Genomic DNA, 18,958 nt, shown 5'->3' with positions numbered 1-18,958 from the left:
AATTATAGTCTGCGCTACCCGGATTGTATTTATGAAACGGCGGCGTCTAAGGTACAGCTGAGCGGATGCGAAAGAGGAAATGTTTAAAGCATCATTCTCGCGAAGGCTGCGTCTCTCTCCCTCCTCTCCCGCCCTTCCCTGCTGTGGTTCCCCACCGATTCGGGACCCTCAGCCCGATTTCGTCTGCAGGGAGGGGTCTGGGGGTCCCTGCTCTGGCTCCTGGCCCTGACCTGGGCTGTCTGGGGGCTGCTGGTCGTTACAGAAAGGGGCTGGAGCCGGCCGGGGCTGGGACTGGTGTCCGGGGAGAGGGGGGCACCGCTCCCAGTGACCCCCCCGTCCTGGCACAGGTGCCTCTCCCAGCCCGGCAGCAGAAGGTGCACCCACCCCTGGGGTCCCTCACCCCCTCCCCGTGGCCCCACAGCAATCCCGGAGGGAAAGATGGGTGGTTTAGGGTCATCAATTAATTAGGAGCATAAATCCTAATGGAGGAGTGAAGCCATGATTTTGGGGCTGGCTGAGGGTGGGCTTTGTGCTTGGGGAGTGGGTGCAGAGAATTGCAACTTCCCAGTAAAGTCACAGGGCCATTGGCTTTGCCAGTGTCCCCTCTACCGGTCCCCATCCCTCCTCCTGGCACAGTGGCCACCACCAGCCCCTCAGCTGCCCCCCTCATGTCCCCCCCCCACCTCCCCCGGTCCTATAAGCCCAGCCAAAGAGTTATGAATGAAGGGGAAATAATTGCAGTGACCTTTGGAGGGACGCAGCCCTGGGGGTTACTGTATAAAGATATTTTGATAATACCCATCACGTAATCGGCACTCGGTGCTCCCCCCCGCACCCCCCCGCTCCCCTCTCGCAGCTCGGGGAGGCAGGGATGGATGGCTCCTCGCACACGCTTGTGCACACACACATGTACGCAATTATTCCGAGCCCTCTTCACAGGTCACAGGCAGAGTTTAACTCAGATGGCTGCTAATTTTCATCAGGCGTGAGCGTTCAGGACTTTAAAGGCGAAAATAATTGGCTGCAGAACAAATTTAGGAAATGGAGTGTGCGATAAAGCAAATACAAATCTCTCCTGGTTTTTCCCCCCCCCTTCCCTTTCCCGGTGGCGGGGAGGAGGGGGAGAGGGCAGGGAGAGGTGGGAAGGGAACCGGCCTGATCTTATTTTACCTCCCTTGCAACTTTGCCATTAAAGTTGCACCTACAGCTAGGAAGTTTGTCCGTGAAAAATGGTCATTTTGTTTCCCCTGCTCAAAGCACGTTATTAAAATGCTAATTTAAAAGAAAAAGGAGTTAAATATCTAGCAATGGTGCAGTCTAATTGCAGCCATAATGAGCTCTCTAAATGTGAGTGCCCCTGACACACAGAGAGCATAAACAGCCAGCGAACACATCATTAGTGCTCACGTTCATTTATTCTGCCGACCTGACTATGACCCCGCGGAGGGTCGGGGAAGGAGCAGGTGGATCCGGCTGCGCCGGCCCCCGGGGATGCAGGAAGCGAAGCCGGGAGCGGCTGCCATGGCAACGCCGGGGGATGCTCCACCGGCCCGCCCGCTGCCACCGCGCACCCCTGGGCCCGCGCACCCCCGGCACCCCGAGCATCCCTCCTCCGCACCCCCGGCACCCCGAGCATCCCCCCTGTGCACCCCCGGCACCCCGAGCATCCCTCCTCCGCACCCCCGGCACCCCGAGCATCCCTCCTCCGCACCCCCGGCACCCCAAGCGTCCCCCCTGCGCACCCCCAGACCAGCACACCCCTGGACCCGCGCACCCCTGGCACCCCGAGCATCCCCAGCATCCCACGCATCCCCCTGCACCCTAGGCATCCAGTGCACCCCGTGAATCTCCTGCACCCCACACACCCGTCCTGCACCTTGCACACCCCCAGAACCCGTGCATCCCCTCTGCGCCCCCAGATTCTATGCATTCCCTGTACACCATCCATCCCCCTTGAACCCCACACAAGCATCCCAGACCCTATGCACCCCCCAACCCTGCACATTCCCTGCACCCTGCACATCCCCCCTGGACACCATGCATCCCGCACATCCACTGGACCCCACAAACAGCTGTGGAGTGATCTGGGGATGGCAGCACCCAGCAACCTGGGGAGGGAGCAGGGGCCTTCCCAGTGGAGGTATCATCATAGAATAGTTTGAGTGGGAAGAGGCATTTAAGGGCCATCTGGTCCAGCCCCCCTGCCATGAGCAGGGACATCTCCAGCCAGACCAGGTTGCTCAGAGCCCCGTTGAACCTGACCTTGATTGTGCCCAGGGATGGGGCATGAACCACCTCCCCGGGCAACTGTGCCAGGGTCTCACCACCCTCAGCGTAAAGAATTTCTTCCTTACACCTAGTCTGAACCTTCCCTCTTCTAGTTTAAAACCATCTCCCCTTGTCCTATGGCTACAGGCCCTACTAAAAAGTCTGTCCCCACCTTTCTGTGAAGCTGCCTTTAAGTATTAAAAAGCTGCATGGGGGGTATCAGCCTTGGTGTGATGGGGAAACTGGGGCAGGGAGTGGGGATGCACCTGAGCTGGAGCATCTTGGCTCTAGGTTACGGCTGTGCTGGGGTGGGGGAACCCAGGAGTGCCAGGCCCAGCCACCCCCACCCTGGGCTGCCGCTGCTTTGGGGCACCCCCCCCTCACCCGAGCATCCGCGCCTGTTTTGCATTGAAGCTCAGAGCAGGATGGGGCCCTCCAGAGAGAGGAATAGCAGCAGCCACACGTGAAAGCAAGCGGCCGAGGAAGGAGATTAATAAAAGCGATTCTTTGGAAATGACTTTTGCTCCATTCCAGCCTGTTTGCTTCTAAACAGCCTCGCTAATCGCCTCCCAGCAACAGCACAATAACTTCACTCTGATTTCCAACCCCCACCCCCCCTTTTTTTTTTTCTCCTCTCTCTCGCCTGTCCGAGGGGCACAGGAACACCATCCCTGGGAAATATTTTAAAATAAAAAATATCCCAGCCAACACCCCCATCCCTCACCCTCCCCTCCCTGCACCCCCCTTCTCCCGTGCACTCTCGATGAACCTGTGATATTGTAGCAATGGCCCTTGAAGTGCAGTGGGGAGGTGATTTAGGAGAATATTAAAGGCAATGTGGAGATTCGAAGGCGCCTCTCTCAGGGAGATCTGGAGAAATACGCAGCACAGATGGGCTGAGCAGATTAAACATTTCCGTCACATTGTTTTCAAATTGTGTTTGCGGTGCCTGAGGGTTGGTACTGCGGTCAGAGCGCGGCAGAGCCGCGCAAAGCTGGGAGCCGCGCGCTTTATGGAATAAATATTAATACGGCAGTTTCACATGGGCTCCCAATCCCATCAGTGCCGCGGATCGGATGCTGCCGCCGCTGCTATTGTCTCCCAGCTCGGCCCCGGCGGCTGGCAGGGCTCCAGCTGCACCTTCTGCCCGCTCCCGTGCTGCACGGGGGCCCGGCCGTGTGTGCCCCCCCCGTGCCACCCCCTGGCTATGGCACCCTGGTGGGGAGCCAGCAGCCCCAGGGTGCCCAAAGGGATGCGCAGCCCTCTCGCCCCAGTTGCGTCGGCATCCCGAAACCAGGTCATGCCGCTGCCGTGGTGCAGTCAGGGTGGGTTTGTCCTCGGCCACCTTGGTCCGTGGCACTGCCTTGCTCACCTGGTTGGTTGCTTGCTTGTTTTTAGTGGGAAATGGCTAATGGGCTAAATCCTGATCACTGTCGATCAGGCCAGTATCCCCACAGAAAGCTCCCTCTCAGGGAGGAGCTGTGCTGTTGTGCTTGCCAAAGCTGCCCAGGTGGCCATTTCTGCCTGGCCTTCCCCAGCTGGGAACCATCACCTTCCTCTCCCTCCGTCCCTGCTGCTACTGCTTGCTCTGAGCCCCTTCTGTCTGTTAGCTTCTTCCCCCTGGGCTGGGACATGGAGCACCTGGGTGGGTGGGACATGCGGACCCCGGTGGGGTGGGATGCTGCAGCCACCCTGGGCAGTGCCGGAGCAGGCACTGCAGGTGGGACAAGCCCCAGCTGTGTGTCCTCAGCTCCTCACAGCAGCTGGGAATTGAATCGTTGGAAGGAAGTGGGAATCATTTATTTTTGTAGCAATTTACCCCACAAAAGAGCAGCGTGGTGAGGGGGCACGTAATGGCAGGCCACGATATGAAGCAAAGGGTGAGCATCACCCAAATGAACTCCTCTGTGTACCAGGCTGGGTGATGCGCCAAGGAAATGGCATCCCCAGCTGCATCCCTCAGCAGCTGCCGGCTCCAGATCCCCCGAGGACAGGTAGCCCCTGGATTTCAGAGCCTGCTGCAGCTCCAAGCTGGTTCCAAGGTAAATAGATGTATAGCTGACCTGGTATAAAACTCCCTGGTGTCAGCCGACCCCTCGCACGCCCGCCATACCTCATCTATGAATTAGATTCCTCCATTTTCCTAACAATAATGTATGACACACAAGCACTAATAATGGGGCCAAGCAATCATAAACCGATAAGTCCCTGACTGATTGGCTTTTCCTTTGGCATCCATCAAAGCGTCATTGATCTTCTGTGTGAAGGGGGCTGATTAATGGCGTTCCCCAAGCCCGACGGGGTTGTTTACGAGGGCTGGTGAAGAAGCACGGTAGCAAGGAGGGCTCGGGAGCACCAGCGGGGAGTAAATATCATCCCCTCAGCAGAGGAAGGGAGCCTGTGCTTCTTGGAGAGGGGCAGGAGGGATGTTAGACGGGACAATTTGAGTTTGGTGGAGCAGGGGAAGCACTGCTGGAGAGGTGCAGCTGCGCGTTTAGGGTCTCACCAGCCATCTGAGGTCGTGCAGGGGACACTTTGGCCACATTCCCATCACCACCTTTGTGACTGTGGGCTTGAGCTGTGGGATGTCCCCTTTGATGGGGGGATCTGTGGCTGGGTCATTCAGGGGCTCCCACTTTCCTCGGACGAGCATCGTCTCTCCTGGGTGATGCTGGAGGAGCCATGGTGCAAGGCAGGGAGAGAAACCAGGTTGTGGTTGTCGTCTTGTTGTTTCTTTTCCCCCCTTTTCCTTCTCCCTTTTCGATAGAGATTAGCAGCATAAAGCTTTTTATGGCCCCGTGCACCAACCCGCCATAAAAGCCCTGATTGCGGACGATTATCTGAATGAGCGTCTGCTTTGGGTTCGCTTGGCACCAGGGATCTCAGGAATGAAACGTGGAGAAGTGCTGTGAGGGGGTTTCTTCCTTCTGGGAGAAAATCACTGCATTTTGGGAGCAGAGCAAGGCCACCGCGGCCGTGCAGAGGATGGCTGGGCCGGGAGGATGGCTGCGGGGGTGTTGGGGTGACCCCCAAACACATCTCCGTATTACATGCCAGCCTGGAAAGGGCACTGGATTTCTGGTTTGCTTGGCCCTGCTGCATTTCTGGTGCTGAAGCAGAGTGATGGCTTTGCTCTGCCTCCTGCCTTGTGCCTGGTGCTGCATGCTACGGTCCCCCAGGGGCTCCTGGCATGGCATCAGCACCCATGGGTGCTGCCTCCAGCACCCTGCCGAGCCCCTGCCACGCAGCACCCGATGGAGGTTTAGCAGGCGGAGGGGGCAGAGCATCCCACTCCCCTCTCCTGATGCCGCTGTACCAGCACGCCTGGGGCCCACCAACCTCACTGGAGCAATTATCTTCCCGATTAGTGGGTTTTCAGTCCCTTCTGTAAAGTCTCAGCTAAATTGCTTCCCCCCCCCACCAACCCAGTCCAGGCAGGTACCAAGCGCAGAGGCCCCATTAGTGTGTAATTAGGTAGATTCCTGCAAAACCATCCTCAGACTCCCTCCTTCTCCTCACCCCCCCTCCAAAACCCGGTACCAGGCAGCAGCACGTTAGCAAGATGTAAATTAGCACCTCCAGACGAGAGCAGAGTTCACCCTGCACTGGGCTCTGCCTTGCTGTGCCAGTGCACTCCTCGTTTTAATAGTTTAATAAAAATTAGCATAATTAACGAACATCTGTATGATCCAGAGTGGTGCAATTTGGCACTTGGAAACGAGGACTTAAACATTATTGCTGGGAGTTTAATGTTGTTTTAATTCTTTTTGGCACTGCGCAGTGAAATAAACGCTCGGTGCCGCGAGTTCTCGGCTGGCTCTCATTTGCATTTTCCTCCCTTGGATTATGAGCAATTGCGGACTACCCAGCAATTCATCAAAGCAGAAATTATTTTAAAATACCTCATAGCATTCAGGCTATGGCAGAGCTGGGGGTGGGCGAGCAGAGGCTGGGGGCTCCCCATCACGCCTGGGGTCCCTCTCGGACCCTCTGGTTTTGCAGCAGGATTTTTCCCCCGTGGCTGATGAGGACGGTGGGGCAGGGGGACGTAGCCCCCATCCCTCTCCGCTCCTTTTCCAGCAGCATCACAGGGGCTTGACTCAGCGCTGGTTGCTGGGGTCCCTGGGGAGCATCAGGATCCCAGCCCGGGGGGTGTCAGGGCTCCTGGGACCCCCTCCCAGCTCCAGCGAGGGCAGCACCATCTGCAGAGCTGGAGGTGTGGGGAGCAGCATCTGTCCCTGGTGACTCAGCCCCGCTCCCGAGCAAATCCCTTTCCCCGTCGGGAAGCAGGGATGAGCTCGGGGACCTGTTAAATGCCCCAGCCAGGTCAGCGGGGGGGCGGGGGGTCAGAACTCGCGTGGGACACGGGACGGCTGTGCTGCTGTGCACATCACTTTTAACACCTCCTTTTTAAAAAAAATATTCTCCTCTTTTGATGGCAAACTTCCTAAGCCTGTGCGTGCTAACTCCTCCTCTGGCACGCACCAGGGGGGAAGTTTTCTCGGTTATTATTTGCCTCCTGTATCTGCTGCCAGAGGAAAATCACATGTAAATCTGGGAAGGGGCCGTGTTACCCAGGCACGATCCAGCTGGAGGGGCTTCACAGAGCTCCAGGCTGGGCTCTGGGACATCCTGAGGACAAACATCTGAAAACAGAACACCCCAAAATGTCAGGGTGTGAACTGCACGCTGCGTTTCCAAGCGCGCCCCGAGCCATGGCCCGCAGGACCCAGGGCGAAGAGGGAGAGCGGAGCAGGATGGAGTGTGGGAAGGATTTACCCTGGGGAGAGTGGGGCTGGGGTATTTTCTGGTGGGGGTCTGGGGGCTGCTTTCTGTAGATCCAGGTGCCAAAGGAAGGGACCTGGGCCACGTCCCCTGCCCCGGCACTAAACCCGCATCCCTCCGGCTGTGTCCCCCCAGGAGTACAACACGTACGGCTGGTGGGTCGGGGAGCTCAACGACGCGGTCGGGATCGTCCCCAGGGATTACCTGGTGGCTGCCTATGACCTGGAGGAGTGATGAGGACACAGCACCCCAGGTGAGAGGTGGCACTCTGGGGTGCAGCTGCTGGGGATGGGGTGTGGAGGTGGGTGCTGGGGAGACAGCTCGGTTCCTGGGGTGCCCCAGCATCTCCAGGGTGCTGAGCCTTGAGGACTGGCTTTAGCTCCATCTCCTGGTCTCTGTTTTACACGGGAGCAGGCGAGACCAGGAGCTACAGCTGCAGCTGAGGGACAATGCCACCCTGCCCTCTGTCCCTCCCTGGACTTCAAGTCCTTCAAGCCCCATGGGAGAAACACGGTAAAACCATGGCAGCCACCTCCATCGGACAGGGAGAGCTGTGTGCCACCAGCCCCAACGCCAACGCTGGCACCCAGCGCTGCATGTGTCGTGTTTTCATCCCAAACCAACCCCGTTATGGAGGCATTTGGCAGATGGGGAAACTGAGGCACGGGTCAGGGCTGGGAAAATGGAGGGGGTCTGCAGCTGAGCTAGAGGCAGAGTCCTGACACCTGCCTGGGGCAGCAAGACCCCCACACTCCGCTGGAGATCTCCCACCCTTGCTATCCCCCTCTGTGCCCGTGAGCCATCAACACACGAGGCTGTGTCGGTCCCAGCCTGCATCTTGGTGTCCCCTTCCCCACCATCACCCGTGTCTCTCCCCCTCCCCAAATCCAGGTGCCTCTCTCTCCTTGGCCACACTGAGATACCAATGACCCACCAGCCTCCCCCTGCGATGGGCACCCACTGCACAGAGACCCACGTCCCGTCACCCAGCCGCACACGGCGCCCTGCAGCCCTGCTCTGCCCTGTGGTACCTGCTGTGATGCCGGGGGGGGGGTGGGGGGCGCGGGGGGCTGGCAGCCCACAATAAAGCCACTTTCATGTCTGTATTTGGCTGCTCCAGACTTCATCGAGGGTCTGGAGCCAGAGCTGGGTGCAGGCAGCGGCTCCTCACCTGCAGCCCCAGCTCTGAGCACCCTCAGAGCCCTCTGGTCCAAGCCCATTTTATGTCACAACTGAGGATTAAACAGCGCACCCTCCTCCTCCTCTTCTTCCTCCCGCACTTGGCTGAAGGGCCACTAGATGGTGGTAAGTACCTGCTGACTGCAGCCTTCCCGGGGAGGGTGCCCAAACCCCCTGGGCTGCGCCGGAGCAGCCCCCCGGCACCTGCCAGCCCTTGGCCAGGAGCAGCTGGAGCACGTCGGTGCAGAAGCAGGAGCATCGCCAGTGGGGTGAGCCTGGGCACGGGCCGAATGACCGCTCTGAAGCACAGCTGTGCAGATGTTTGGAAGCCAGGTACAACTGGGGGGGGACACCAGAGGTATGGGGGGGGGGGGGGGGGGGGGAGCTGCAGGGGCCGAACCCGTCCTGGTGCCAGGGTTCCACACGTGGCCTCGCTCGCACCGGCAAAGGCACCTCCCTGCTGGGCTTGTCTTTGTTGTGGAGGATGGGTTTGGGATGCCCAGAGCTCAGCTTGGCAGGGCGCCAGCTCAGCTCAAATCCCTCCGGTGCTGCCAAGCTGCTCTTCCAGCCCTGGATCTCCACAGCGTGGGTGACCCTGAGCAGCCACGGGAGCCTGTGCCAGGGCAGCGGGGAGCTGTGGGGAAACACTCCCTCCACTCTGCCCCTCGGCGTGATGCTCAGCCCTCCCGTCTCCGTTTCCCCGTCGATGAGCATCTTGCAAGGAGCAGTTCCTTTTGGGGGGCAGCTGCAGGGCCAGTACCCATCCCTCCAGCATCATTCCCTTTGGGATCCTGGCAGGGACGAACCAATGCTCTTGCCCAGGATGCTCTGGTGCAAAAAGGACCAGGGCTTGGGCCTGACCGGCTGCATCTGCCCCAGCCCGGCGTGGAGGAAATGCCCCTTTGCACCCCGCTCCCCATGCTCAGGCATCAGGAGGCCTGATCCTGCCCCAGGTGCACTGACTCACCCAGGAGCCTGGAGCAGAGACCTTCGTGCTCTGCTCGAGGAGGGGCTGGGAGCAGGATGCTCTGACCCAGCGCAGGCTGCTGCAGCCCCAGGTCACAGCAGGACCCCTCGGCACTGTGGGCTGCATGGGGGGGGCGGGGAGGGGGGGCAGGCCCCACGGTTTGTTTGCACAGACTTGAGAGACAGCCTCGCTGGGGGCGCGGAGGATGCGCTGTCTGGAGAGCCTGGCCTGCTTCCAAGCAGCGAGGCTGTTTTTCTGGCAGGCGGCAGGGAGGAGGGAGATGTGCCAGGCTGCGAGGGCACGGGGAGGGGGCCAAGCCACCCTCGCCTGCTCCGGAGGGCGGGGGCGGGGGCAGGTAACCCTCAGCAGCTCTGTGCGCCCACCATGTCCCCAACCCCACGCAGGTGACAGGGTGGCAGCTCCATGCCCAGAGCTGACTCACCGCCTGCCGTAACCCCCCCAAGGCAGCTGCCTGCAGACATCAGGTCAGCGAGGGGCTGACCCAGCCCCGCGCGTGGCAGAGGGGACGGTGTGTGTCCCCGGGGCTATTGCCCCCAGCCCACCAGCCCTGCCTGGTGCCACCCAGGTGGGACCCCCCACCCCAGGGCACCGCTGCTCGGCTCCCGGGGGCACGGCTGCTTCCCACTGCCGCCACGGCCAGGTCTGCCTCTGAGTCACTGTTTTGCCAACAGCTTTGCAAAGCTGATCAACACCACTAAAAATAATTTCTGCCCGGCTCTGACGCGCGGCTGCAGCCCTGAGGGGGAAGGATGGGCACTGGGGGGGCCCTTGCTCCAGCAGCCCCATGGGCTGCCTGTTCCAAATCCGCCCTCGGAGCGAAGCCCCGGGGCCAGCGGGCTCCCGGGAAGGCGTCAAGCGAAGGGCACAGCAGCGCCAGGCCCAGCTCACGGAGCAAACCGCGCTGGGGACCAGAGGGAGCCAGGGGCAGGATAGGGCCCCAGCCCAGGGAGAGTTCCCTGCGTGAGGCTGCGCACAGGCGAAGGCCACGCGTGGGCGAGGGAGCGGGGCTGTGGGCACAGCTGGCCTCACAGCTGCGCCATTTGGAGCCACACACTCATGAATACGCATGAATATGCATGAGGGGGGGCAGCCAATGGCAGCAGCACTCCGGCGCGCCAGCAGCTGCCAGCCTTGCACTGAACTTCTCCTGACATTTCAGATGTGCCTCGGCGGGTTTCCACCCTTCCTCCTCCTCCCCAGCACATCCCAGCCCCTGTGGGGGGCCGAGACCCCCCCCCCAACCTCCCTGTGGGGCTAAGGTGGGACCCCTCGGCCCTGCCTGTCCCCTGCCACCACTCTGGGGTGGCCTCAGCAACCTCTCTGCTGCCCGGGGCAGGGTCAGCCCCACGGGTCTCGGCAGCTCCAGCCCCGTGGTGAGGGGGGCAATAGCCCCCCCTTTTCCCCAAAGCCAATCCGCAGTGAGCTGGGCCCGGGCTCCCACCGCCCACGCAGCCAGGACAGGTACTGCCGGCAAGTCTCTTCTACTTCATTTTTATTTCAAGTCACAGCACGTCGGTGCCACCTTTGCCAGTGCTGAGGGTGGGAGGAAAAGGTGCAGGAGACCACAGGGAGAGGCATCAAGAGTATCCTGAGCCCAAGCGCTGCCGGACGCCGGCTCTGGGGCAGCTACCTGCTCCTTCTTTCCAGCAAACTAGATCCCGGCTGTGAGGCTCCCCGTTCCCTGCTGTGCATGGCAATCCATGCCTGAGGAAGGAGCATCCCCTCCAGAGGGCTGGGGAGGCAAACTGCTTTATCCCGCTCTCCACTCACGCATTCCCCAGCCCCACGCTCCCACAGGGAAGCTCATCTCTGCTCATCCCAGCTGCGGGCAACCTGCAGGGCGAGCTGTGGCAGGTGGGCTCCGGCCCCACACAGCCGAGATCACCCTCCCCAGGAGCTGCCCAGCGCAGCTCTTACGGGGAAACGCAGACCCCCCCCGGCACCGAGGGGGAACACAGGGGACTAAACTGAAGAGACTCGCTGGGAAGTGGCCAGCCCCTGCTCCCAGCCCACGGCTCCACCGAGGAAAACCTTCCTCCATCGTGCTGCACGTCAGCCAGCAAACCCCACGCCAAGAACACGGAGCCTCGCTGGCACTGCCACCTAACTAAGCCCTGCTACCGCTCCAGTCCGAGCGCAAGGGCCATGGGAACAACACACAGAGGTTTCACTAACCACTAGATCTCTCCTCCAAAGAGGAGAGTGATACGAACACGCTGCCTGGGACGTCAAGGACAGCCGAGAGTCAGCAGAAAGAGAGCACGTGAGCCCCGGACACCGCAGATCTCGGGACAAGGCCATGCTCCCAGGACGCCCCAGTCCCGCCAACCCGGACACGGCTCTGGCTCAGCAGCAGTCCCTCTTCCTGCGAGGGCTGCAGGTCGCAGGGAAGGCAGGCGAGCTCGCTAGAGCCGTTTACTGCATCTCACGCCGTCGCCCAAGGGCTCAGCTGGCTCATCCGGACTGTCCGAGTGGGTGTCATCCATGCCAAAGTCGCTCCAGTACGGGCAGGTCTCTAGGCAGCTCGGACCCTGCAGGCTTCCCAGGCCGGTGCAGCTGGAAAGAGAGAACAGGTCAGGGCTGAGAAGGGACCCGGGGAAGGTGCGGGGCCTGAGGTGCTCGCCTGTCCTCAAGTCAGCTGCTGCCACCTCGGCACAACCTTCTGCACAGCAGCGGCTGCTGCCGCCCCACAGAGCCCCAGCACAGCCCGAAGCTTCCAGCCAGCTCAGCCGGAGGCAGCCGCTCACCCACGCGCACAAGCTCGGAGCAGCAAAGGGGGGAGACTCCCACCAGCCAGAGGCAGCCAGTACTGGCAGTCGGGAGGGACCACTGGCCACTACCTACCCATCAGCCTGGGCTGCTGCACTCACTCAGAACCCCCTCCTCAAACCAGAAGGGCTCTATCTAAAACACAGTCTCTCGCTGGGGTCCAGACACCTCTTTCTTCCTGCTATTTGAAAACCAAGATGAAGAAACAGGGGCACTGGGTGGTGCAGGCGGCCAGACGCAGCCTCCTGCTTTAGCAGGTAAATTCCTTCATCTGTGGGGCGAGGGGACACAGAGCAGCTCTGCCAGGCACATCAGGCCACCAGCCAGCGCAGCCAGGGACCCCGTGCCTGCCGCAGGGCTCTAAGCACGCAGAGGTGTCATCTGTGCTTGTTCAGCTTTTGCAGGGAGCTGCAGCAGTGGCAGACTGATGATGCCCTCCTCTCCCACCAGCTCAGCTGCTCCCCCCAGGTGCTGAAAACCCTCAGCTGGCTGCAGGGGGGGGCAGCCACCCCACAGGGAGATGCCTGATTAATTCTGCAGCATGCAGCAAGCACTCTGAAGCTCCGATGGGCACGAGGAATTGCAGAGAACCCACTCACACTGTGAGGGTGAAGGCAAGATAAACAGAGCCTGAGGTTTGAAAGCCTCCAAAGGCTCCTCACTCCCTAGGGATGAAGGGAGGAAAGCAGACGAAGACCTTTGTAAACCTCAGCTTAAGTTCTTCTGAGAGATTCAAGCTCTTTTCTGCTAAGCCTCGGCCAAGACAGGTCACTGCCCTGGAGGGCGGTACAGGGACTGCTGGTGACAGCCCAAGACTGTCCCAGCTTAATCACAGGACTCCCAGGAATCCTCCCACCCATTCGGGGTGCAGGGCTGGGGAACACATGCTCAGCTTCATTCCCTCATATGACAGCAGCAAGGACAGGACAGGGAAATTCAAAAACATTCCGGGTTCTCTAAAGCCCAGCAGCTCCTATTTCACAGCAGAGGCTGTTCGCTGCTGGTGGAAGTCCCTTGCACAGGCACCAACCATTTCAAATCAGGCTGCAGCCAGACCCGCAGCTGCTGCCAGCACCAGCCCTGCTCCACCGAGCAGCTCCAGGCGCAGCAGGGGAGCCGGGGGTGCCCCCCCAGCAGCACCCTCCTGCTGGTCCTTCCCTGCCGCGTTACCTGCCCCGCAGGTCCCCTCCCGGCAGCAGCGCAGGGCGGCTCTCTTCCTCCTGCACCCAGCCGCAGTTGGACATGGCATAGTGCAGGATGGCTTCTGTCACCGTCTGCGCGCCCTGGCCTTGCACGCACGCCTCAATCTCGGGTACCGAGAGCTGGCTCTGCAGGAAGAGGTGCAGCCGGCTGTCGGAGAGGAGGACCACGTTCTGCACAACCCTGTGCACAGAGAGAGGAGGGTGAGCGAGGCAGGAGCACGGAGCATGCTGGGCCCGCCCCACACCACCACGGTGACCATCAGCAGCTCTACTGCCACCTCACAGCCAGCATCTTCCAAGCAAGACAGGAGCAGCAGCACGTCCTCTCCCTCCCTCCAGCCCTCACAAATGCTCTACTCACTTCTCTAGGAACTGCTGCAGCCCCTGTCTCCGCTTCTCGATGAACTCATCCGTGCTGCCCACGAAGAAGGTGGATTTCCCAGGCAGCTCTGGGACAGGCCTGCAGGCACAGAGCAGAGAGAGCGGTGCAGGGTCAGATCACCCCAGTGCCAGAGCAACGAGACAGAGCAACAGAGGCAGCACAGCAGCAGCAGCCAGGACCCTGCTTTGTGCAGGGCTGGATCCCAGGAGCTCAGGTATCCCGTGTTCAGGTCTGGGGTTTCTGTCCACATCTGTTCTGAGTTCACATGGGTCTCCCAAAGCACCGGGAACACAGGAGGGGGAAAGGAGGCAGAACAAGGCATGCTTACACCAAGCCAGCATTCTTCTGGAGCTGCCGCCTCAGCCACACAAATTCACGGTACCGGCGCCGCACGCATGAGGTCTTGGCAGTAAAGGCCTTGCTGTTGGTCTGAAAAAAAAAAACCACCACGGAAATAATCCACATAATTGAGGGGCAGCAAGGCAGAGGAGGGCAGGATCTCACCTGCGCAGACCCCTGAGCTCAGTGACTAAGGGATCCCCTCAAAGCACTGGGCTTTAGGGAGCACTGGGGGAGCTGAAAGTGCCTAGAAAACCTAAGCAGGCTCCAGGGGAGAAGCTGGGTCTCAGACCCACAGAGACAGCGCAGGAGGAGGGGTGGGCTGCTGAGGGTTCCCCCTTCGTGGCTTCTTCCATCCCTGCTCAGCACAGCCCGACAGCTGCTCATGAGCCTCACGTACAGCACGACCGAGCTCTTGCAGCTCAACCCTCAGCTGCAACTCACATGGAGGAAGATTTTATAATCCACATAGGAGTTCCAGGAGCCTTCGTTCTGCACCCGGGGGTCCTGAACGCGCACCGTGGTCAGCTCCTACGGCACAAACGCTGCCTGAGCGCGGGGAGGCAGTGCTCACCGCCCCGTGCCAGCACCACCCCCAGGGGGGTCCCAGGTACCCACGACCACACTGGCTTGCCCGGCCATCCTGCTCCAGAGCAGCACAGACACCTACAGCCTTCCCCCATCCCTGTCACCAGCTGCCCCTCAGCTCTGCCCCACAGACCCAGCCCAGCATTCAGCACCTCTCACCCCTCAGCCAAGACCACCCACTCCAGCACTGCCAAACCCCAGCGAGGAACAGACAAAACCCACGTCAGACAGGGTCTTACCTCCTCTCGGTTCTCCAACATCCTAGAGCCAGAGCCCAGCGGGAAACATCTGTACAGATTAAAGAAGGATTTAGTAAGACAAGATCCATACGTGAGGGTCTCCCATGTACTCTACACCCCCCTCAGGCACCTCACACCTCTGTCCCAGCCACCCAGCATCCTTCCAGCCCCCCCTCAGCTGCCCTCCCTGGTCCTCTCCCCTTAGTCACCACAAAATAAAGATACATCCAAATCCAGCAGCCCAAAGGGAGAGAGCATCCAGCACTGATCTCTCACGTGCTCCGGAGGCAACATGGCCTGCTGGGGTGTGCTGGAGCGTGTGCCGTGACCAGAGCCAGAGCCTGCAGCACCTCTTTCCTCCACGGCTCATCTTCAGGTCTGCCCACCAAGGGAGACTGGGATCCCACAGCCTTTTGGAACAGCACTCAAAAATCCCCAGATCGCCAACGAGAGGCAAGCAGGGCTCCCTGCTCAGATGAGCTGTAACCACCCAAGAACGGGATGGGGTAGCAGTCTGCTCCTCCTGAGCTGCCTGCCCTCCTCTCCTACAGCATGTCCCTGCTCCTGGGCCGATAACAGGGTCTCTGGGAGAGCCAGACACAGTCTCAGGAGAGCTTGTCCCCCACTGGAACTCCCATTAGCCAGGAACAGCCCCCTCCATTGCACCAAGACCCCAGGTCCCCAGTTCGCTCCTGCAGAGCCAGGACTGGCAGTGCAGGAGGGAGATGGCGTGGAAGAGCCCAGCCCACTCCCCACATGGGTAAGTTTGCACTGAAGTGCCAGCGGAGCCGGTTTGGCTGGGGAGGAGAAAACGCTGATTTTCAGAGTTCCCTCCTCACTGCCTGCCCAAGACAAGCTCAGCTGGGCGGTGTGAGCAGGGGAAGCAGCCAGCCCACACCAGGAGCCCCACTCCCCTCACCAGAGGAAACCTGCTTCTCTCCTGCTTGGATCAGCCCCCTTCCCCTCCCCAGCAAGCCTCCCGTCAGCACCAGACACAGAGATGCCGTTTCCCTCCTCCTCTTTCACAAGCCACCTGAACGAGCAGCAAAGTCAGTACCAGATTTCCGCAGCTGGCTAGGCATTGCACCCGCTCCCCTTCACACCCCTCCCTAACCACCCCCCACCCCTTCCCCTTTTCCCAGCGGGAACCGGGGCCCCCACGAGCATTGGTGAAGCCTTTTGGGGAGCCGCATAGATGCCTGGTACCCTCCGTGCTGCCCAGCTCTCCCGGCTCAGCTGCGCCGCGAGCTGCTCGCACGCTCCCATCACACCAGCCGCTTCCCCTGCCACATCCCTCCGGCACTCCCAGATCCTGCTGGACCGTGTCAGCTAATTTGCTCCACCATTACGCGATCCTGCAGTAATTCCTGTTCTGCAACACCACCATGAACACAGTGCCAGGGCTTGGAGGAAGGCGGGGAGGGGAGTGACATATCCCCCGCACCCCCCCAGTAAATGCGTAGGCCAGCCAGCAAAACCCCTTCAGAGCCAGAGCCCGTCCCACCACCCCACCCCCAGAATCACTGTGTGCACACAGACCAGGAATACTCATCAGGGGGAGCTGGAAGACCAAGCACATCCCATGCCCTGGTTTTTACCTTCTCTGCAGGATTGTTTGCAAGAGCCCCTGGGATGAGCCAGCAGCGCAGGACTTTGCCTGTCACGGCCCAGGCTCCCGAGGGACATGGCTGCCTGACCGCAGAGGCAAAGCAGCCCTTCACCTGTTCCCCATTCCTGGAGTCTTGCCTTTTAGGCCACAAGAGCTGCCAAGTGTCAGGCAGCACTGGAAACCCAGCCCTTATTTATATGCTCAGATGTGAAACAAAGCTCTTCTGAGGACGGAGCTAATTTTAGCTGGGACAAGGGGAGGGGTTAAGCCACACTTTTAAAAAAAAAAATATCTGGCTCCACCGGTTTGCAGGTAGCTTCTGCAAGACTTCAGCCATCCGATTCAACTCAGAGAGCACAGAAAGTGTTAAGAACAGCAGAGAAGAGTTTTGGGATAGACAGCAAGAGACCCAGGCTCACTCCAGGATGTCTCCAAGTAATTGAACTCTCGCTGGAGTTGGGTCAGGCTGCTGCTGTCTCCAATTTGAGCTGTAAGGGGGAGGGCGAGGGGAACCTACCAAAAAAAAAAACCAAAACCCACGTTCCAGCACACATGATTCTTCCACTGGGGAAGGAAGGGAGCCAAGGAGCCAAATGTGACATGAGTCACTTTTCTCAGCACGGTAATGGGGGAAGCTCTGATCCTCCCCCATGCTGGGGGCTCCCAGCTAGAACCAGCTCAACAGCAGAACTTGACCATTATGTTCCCCAGCCTCCCCAGGGGATGCTGCCGCCATCCCATTGCTTTTAGAGCAACTTGCTCTGCATAACAGCCCTGCCTAGATTAAAAATGCAGGAGAGAGAAGAGAGAGACTCAGAAATTGCCTAATGGAACAGCAGAGGCCTGCCAGGAAGAGGATTTTAATTTCCCAGCTACTGAAAGGGTGCTGCAAAGAACAGAGACCCAGGGCAGGGAGATGGCTCTCCAGTCAGCAAGGAGGTGGACCGGCGAGTCCGAGCACTCACATCTTTTTACCTATACTTCCATCCAGAGTTGTACAGAGAAATGCATAATCTCATTTATGCTTTATTTAGAGTTAATTGGTCTTAACTTGATAAATCAACTTAAACCCACTGGAGAAGGCTGCTCTGAGTTAGCTTTAAACAGTTACACCAAATCCTCTTTCAGGGCTTTTGCTTAATGCCTTAGTTTAAGGGGCCCTGGGATACACGGTTTGGGTTTGGTTTAATCGTCCTCCAATTTGCATGCGAGTGTTTCAAGGGCTCACACTTTCCATCTCTTCTAGCCAGGAGGACGCAAGAGGTAGAAGCCACACAGGAACACCCCACATCCGCGCTCCTGGAGCCTCACGACTTTCACCCAGCCGGATATCGGGCAATCCAGGCGTTTAACGAGTGCCTGCTCCAGTTGGACCTCTCCCAGCCCAGCACTCACACTGCTGACAGAGCAAGCGTTAGTTTTTAATCTCTTACTTTCTATCTTTTACCTTCCTTGCTGATTTGGGCACACCCTTAGCAGCTGTCTCTACCCCTCTGCAACAGCAGGACCCACACTGAACACGCTTTCCTAACCAGCACATCCCGGCGGCAGTTTAGCCCAGCTCGGGGCTCCCTCCCACAGCTCCAGTCCGTACCCAGCCCCAGGGCAGCCGGGGTTTTGTGTCCCTCAGCGCTGACACAGCCCGACTCCAGGTGACTTCCAGCCACACGAGAGCCCCTGAGTTTCGAGGAAAGCCTCACAGAGATGCTCCACGCCAGGAAAAAAGGGAACAAGTCCCGTTTATTTCTGCTTGTCACCCCTGGACAGAGCTGACTGCAGCCGATACCAGGGAGGATCTGCTGGGGCTGATTTCCCACCCGGGAAGGCGCAGGCCCCCCATGCAGCCAGGCGCCCCGCATTAGGACCCCCTCGGTCCACCGCTGCCCACGGGAGGGGACGTCCCGGGCACCCCAGCGCCACAGCACATCAGCACCAGGGCCGGACCCCCGGCCACACCGACCCCAACCCGCCCCGGCCAGCCGCGCCGACTCCGCAGCGTCCAGCACCCCGCTCCCGGCGCTTGGCACCGCTGCCGGGCGGCTGCTTCAGGCACCGCGGCCCGGCCCCGCCGGGAGAGGCCGCAGCAGGTGGCCAGGCCCAGGCCCAGCCCCACCGCTCCAGCCAGCCACAGGCCAAGACCCCCGCCATGGTGGGCTGGCCGCTGCCTGCCGCGGGGCCCAGGGGACCCCACGAGGCGCCGAGCCGACCAGCCTGCCTGCCCCCCCAGAGCCCCCTCACCTCCTCACGCAGGCCGAGGCCCCTTTAAGCAGCTCAGCGGCGCGGCGGCCTTATAGCGAGGGCTGTGCTTCCTCTTCCGGCGCGGTGCCTGCTGGGAGCCGTAGTTCGCCTCAGGCAAAGGGACAGGCCGGGGCCCTCCAGGCACCGGCGGCCGCGCCACGCCGCGGAGCGACGCCCATCAGGGCGGATGTCCTGGGCCTAACCGGGAAGGCCCCGCCGAGGCGGGCGGGGAGCTGCGCTGCGGCGGAGCCGGCACGGGGGGGAGGAACTACAACTCCCGGCGTGCCCCGCGGCGGTGCACTACGGCTCCCGGCGTGCCTCGCGGGGGCGCACTACGGCTCCCGGCGTGCCCCGCGGCGGGCGGCGGGCGCA

General features: G+C 60.4%; 3 protein-coding genes and 1 long non-coding RNA gene across 11 annotated transcripts in view; 3 read left to right on the top strand and 1 right to left on the bottom strand.

The window, feature by feature from the left end:
* The window catches only part of SKAP1 (src kinase associated phosphoprotein 1), a 155,944-nt gene extending 147,789 nt beyond the window's left edge, over positions 1 to 8,155 (top strand). For both annotated transcript variants that reach the window (XM_055697435.1, XM_005440060.4), the window contains exons 12-13: positions 7,189 to 7,306; positions 7,945 to 8,155. In XM_055697435.1, the coding sequence (XP_055553410.1) occupies positions 7,189 to 7,287 (99 nt within the window). In that variant the 3' untranslated portion in view covers positions 7,288 to 7,306; positions 7,945 to 8,155. The remainder of the gene's footprint in view (positions 1 to 7,188; positions 7,307 to 7,944) is intronic.
* On the top strand, positions 8,151 to 10,570 carry LOC129734356 (uncharacterized). Its single transcript, XM_055697434.1, has 2 exons — positions 8,151 to 8,565; positions 8,817 to 10,570. Exons 1-2 carry the CDS (start codon positions 8,151 to 8,153, stop codon positions 9,605 to 9,607), a joined length of 1,206 nt encoding a protein of 401 aa, XP_055553409.1. The 3' UTR covers positions 9,608 to 10,570.
* A 125-nt stretch (positions 10,571 to 10,695) lies between these two features.
* SNX11 (sorting nexin 11) lies at positions 10,696 to 18,801 on the bottom strand. Of its 4 annotated transcripts, none has more exons than XM_055697437.1 (7): positions 18,587 to 18,801; positions 14,740 to 14,788; positions 14,357 to 14,443; positions 13,902 to 14,002; positions 13,553 to 13,651; positions 13,160 to 13,372; positions 10,696 to 11,776 (listed from the first exon to the last, which is right to left on the bottom strand). In XM_055697437.1, the coding sequence occupies exons 2-7, from the start codon at positions 14,758 to 14,760 to the stop codon at positions 11,626 to 11,628; spliced, it is 672 nt and encodes a 223-aa protein (XP_055553412.1). In that variant the 5' UTR covers positions 14,761 to 14,788; positions 18,587 to 18,801; the 3' UTR covers positions 10,696 to 11,625. The 4 variants fall into 4 exon arrangements, with proteins under 4 accessions (XP_055553412.1, XP_027662349.2, XP_055553413.1 ...); XM_027806548.2 differs by lacking the exon at positions 18,587 to 18,801 and adding an exon at positions 16,338 to 16,454; XM_055697438.1 differs by lacking the exon at positions 18,587 to 18,801 and adding an exon at positions 15,946 to 16,244.
* LOC129734357 (uncharacterized) lies at positions 13,659 to 18,580 on the top strand. 4 transcript variants are annotated; one of them, XR_008729978.1, is made up of 5 exons: positions 13,659 to 13,802; positions 14,284 to 14,522; positions 15,116 to 15,788; positions 16,349 to 16,783; positions 17,595 to 18,580. It is a non-coding gene; the product is annotated as an uncharacterized LOC129734357 (long non-coding RNA). The 4 variants fall into 4 exon arrangements; XR_008729979.1 differs by lacking the exons at positions 13,659 to 13,802; positions 14,284 to 14,522 and having other exon boundaries at positions 14,801 to 15,788; positions 17,595 to 17,761; positions 17,854 to 18,580; XR_008729980.1 differs by lacking the exons at positions 13,659 to 13,802; positions 14,284 to 14,522 and having other exon boundaries at positions 14,801 to 15,788; positions 17,595 to 17,761; positions 17,851 to 18,580.
* Positions 18,802 to 18,958: the final 157 nt, after the last annotated feature.

This window comes from Falco cherrug, chromosome 20 (genome assembly GCF_023634085.1).
Source record: "Falco cherrug isolate bFalChe1 chromosome 20, bFalChe1.pri, whole genome shotgun sequence".
NCBI classification, from domain to species: Eukaryota; Metazoa; Chordata; class Aves; order Falconiformes; family Falconidae; genus Falco; species Falco cherrug.
Note: the sequence above shows the minus strand (reverse complement) of the source record. Positions and strands in the feature narration are given on the sequence as shown.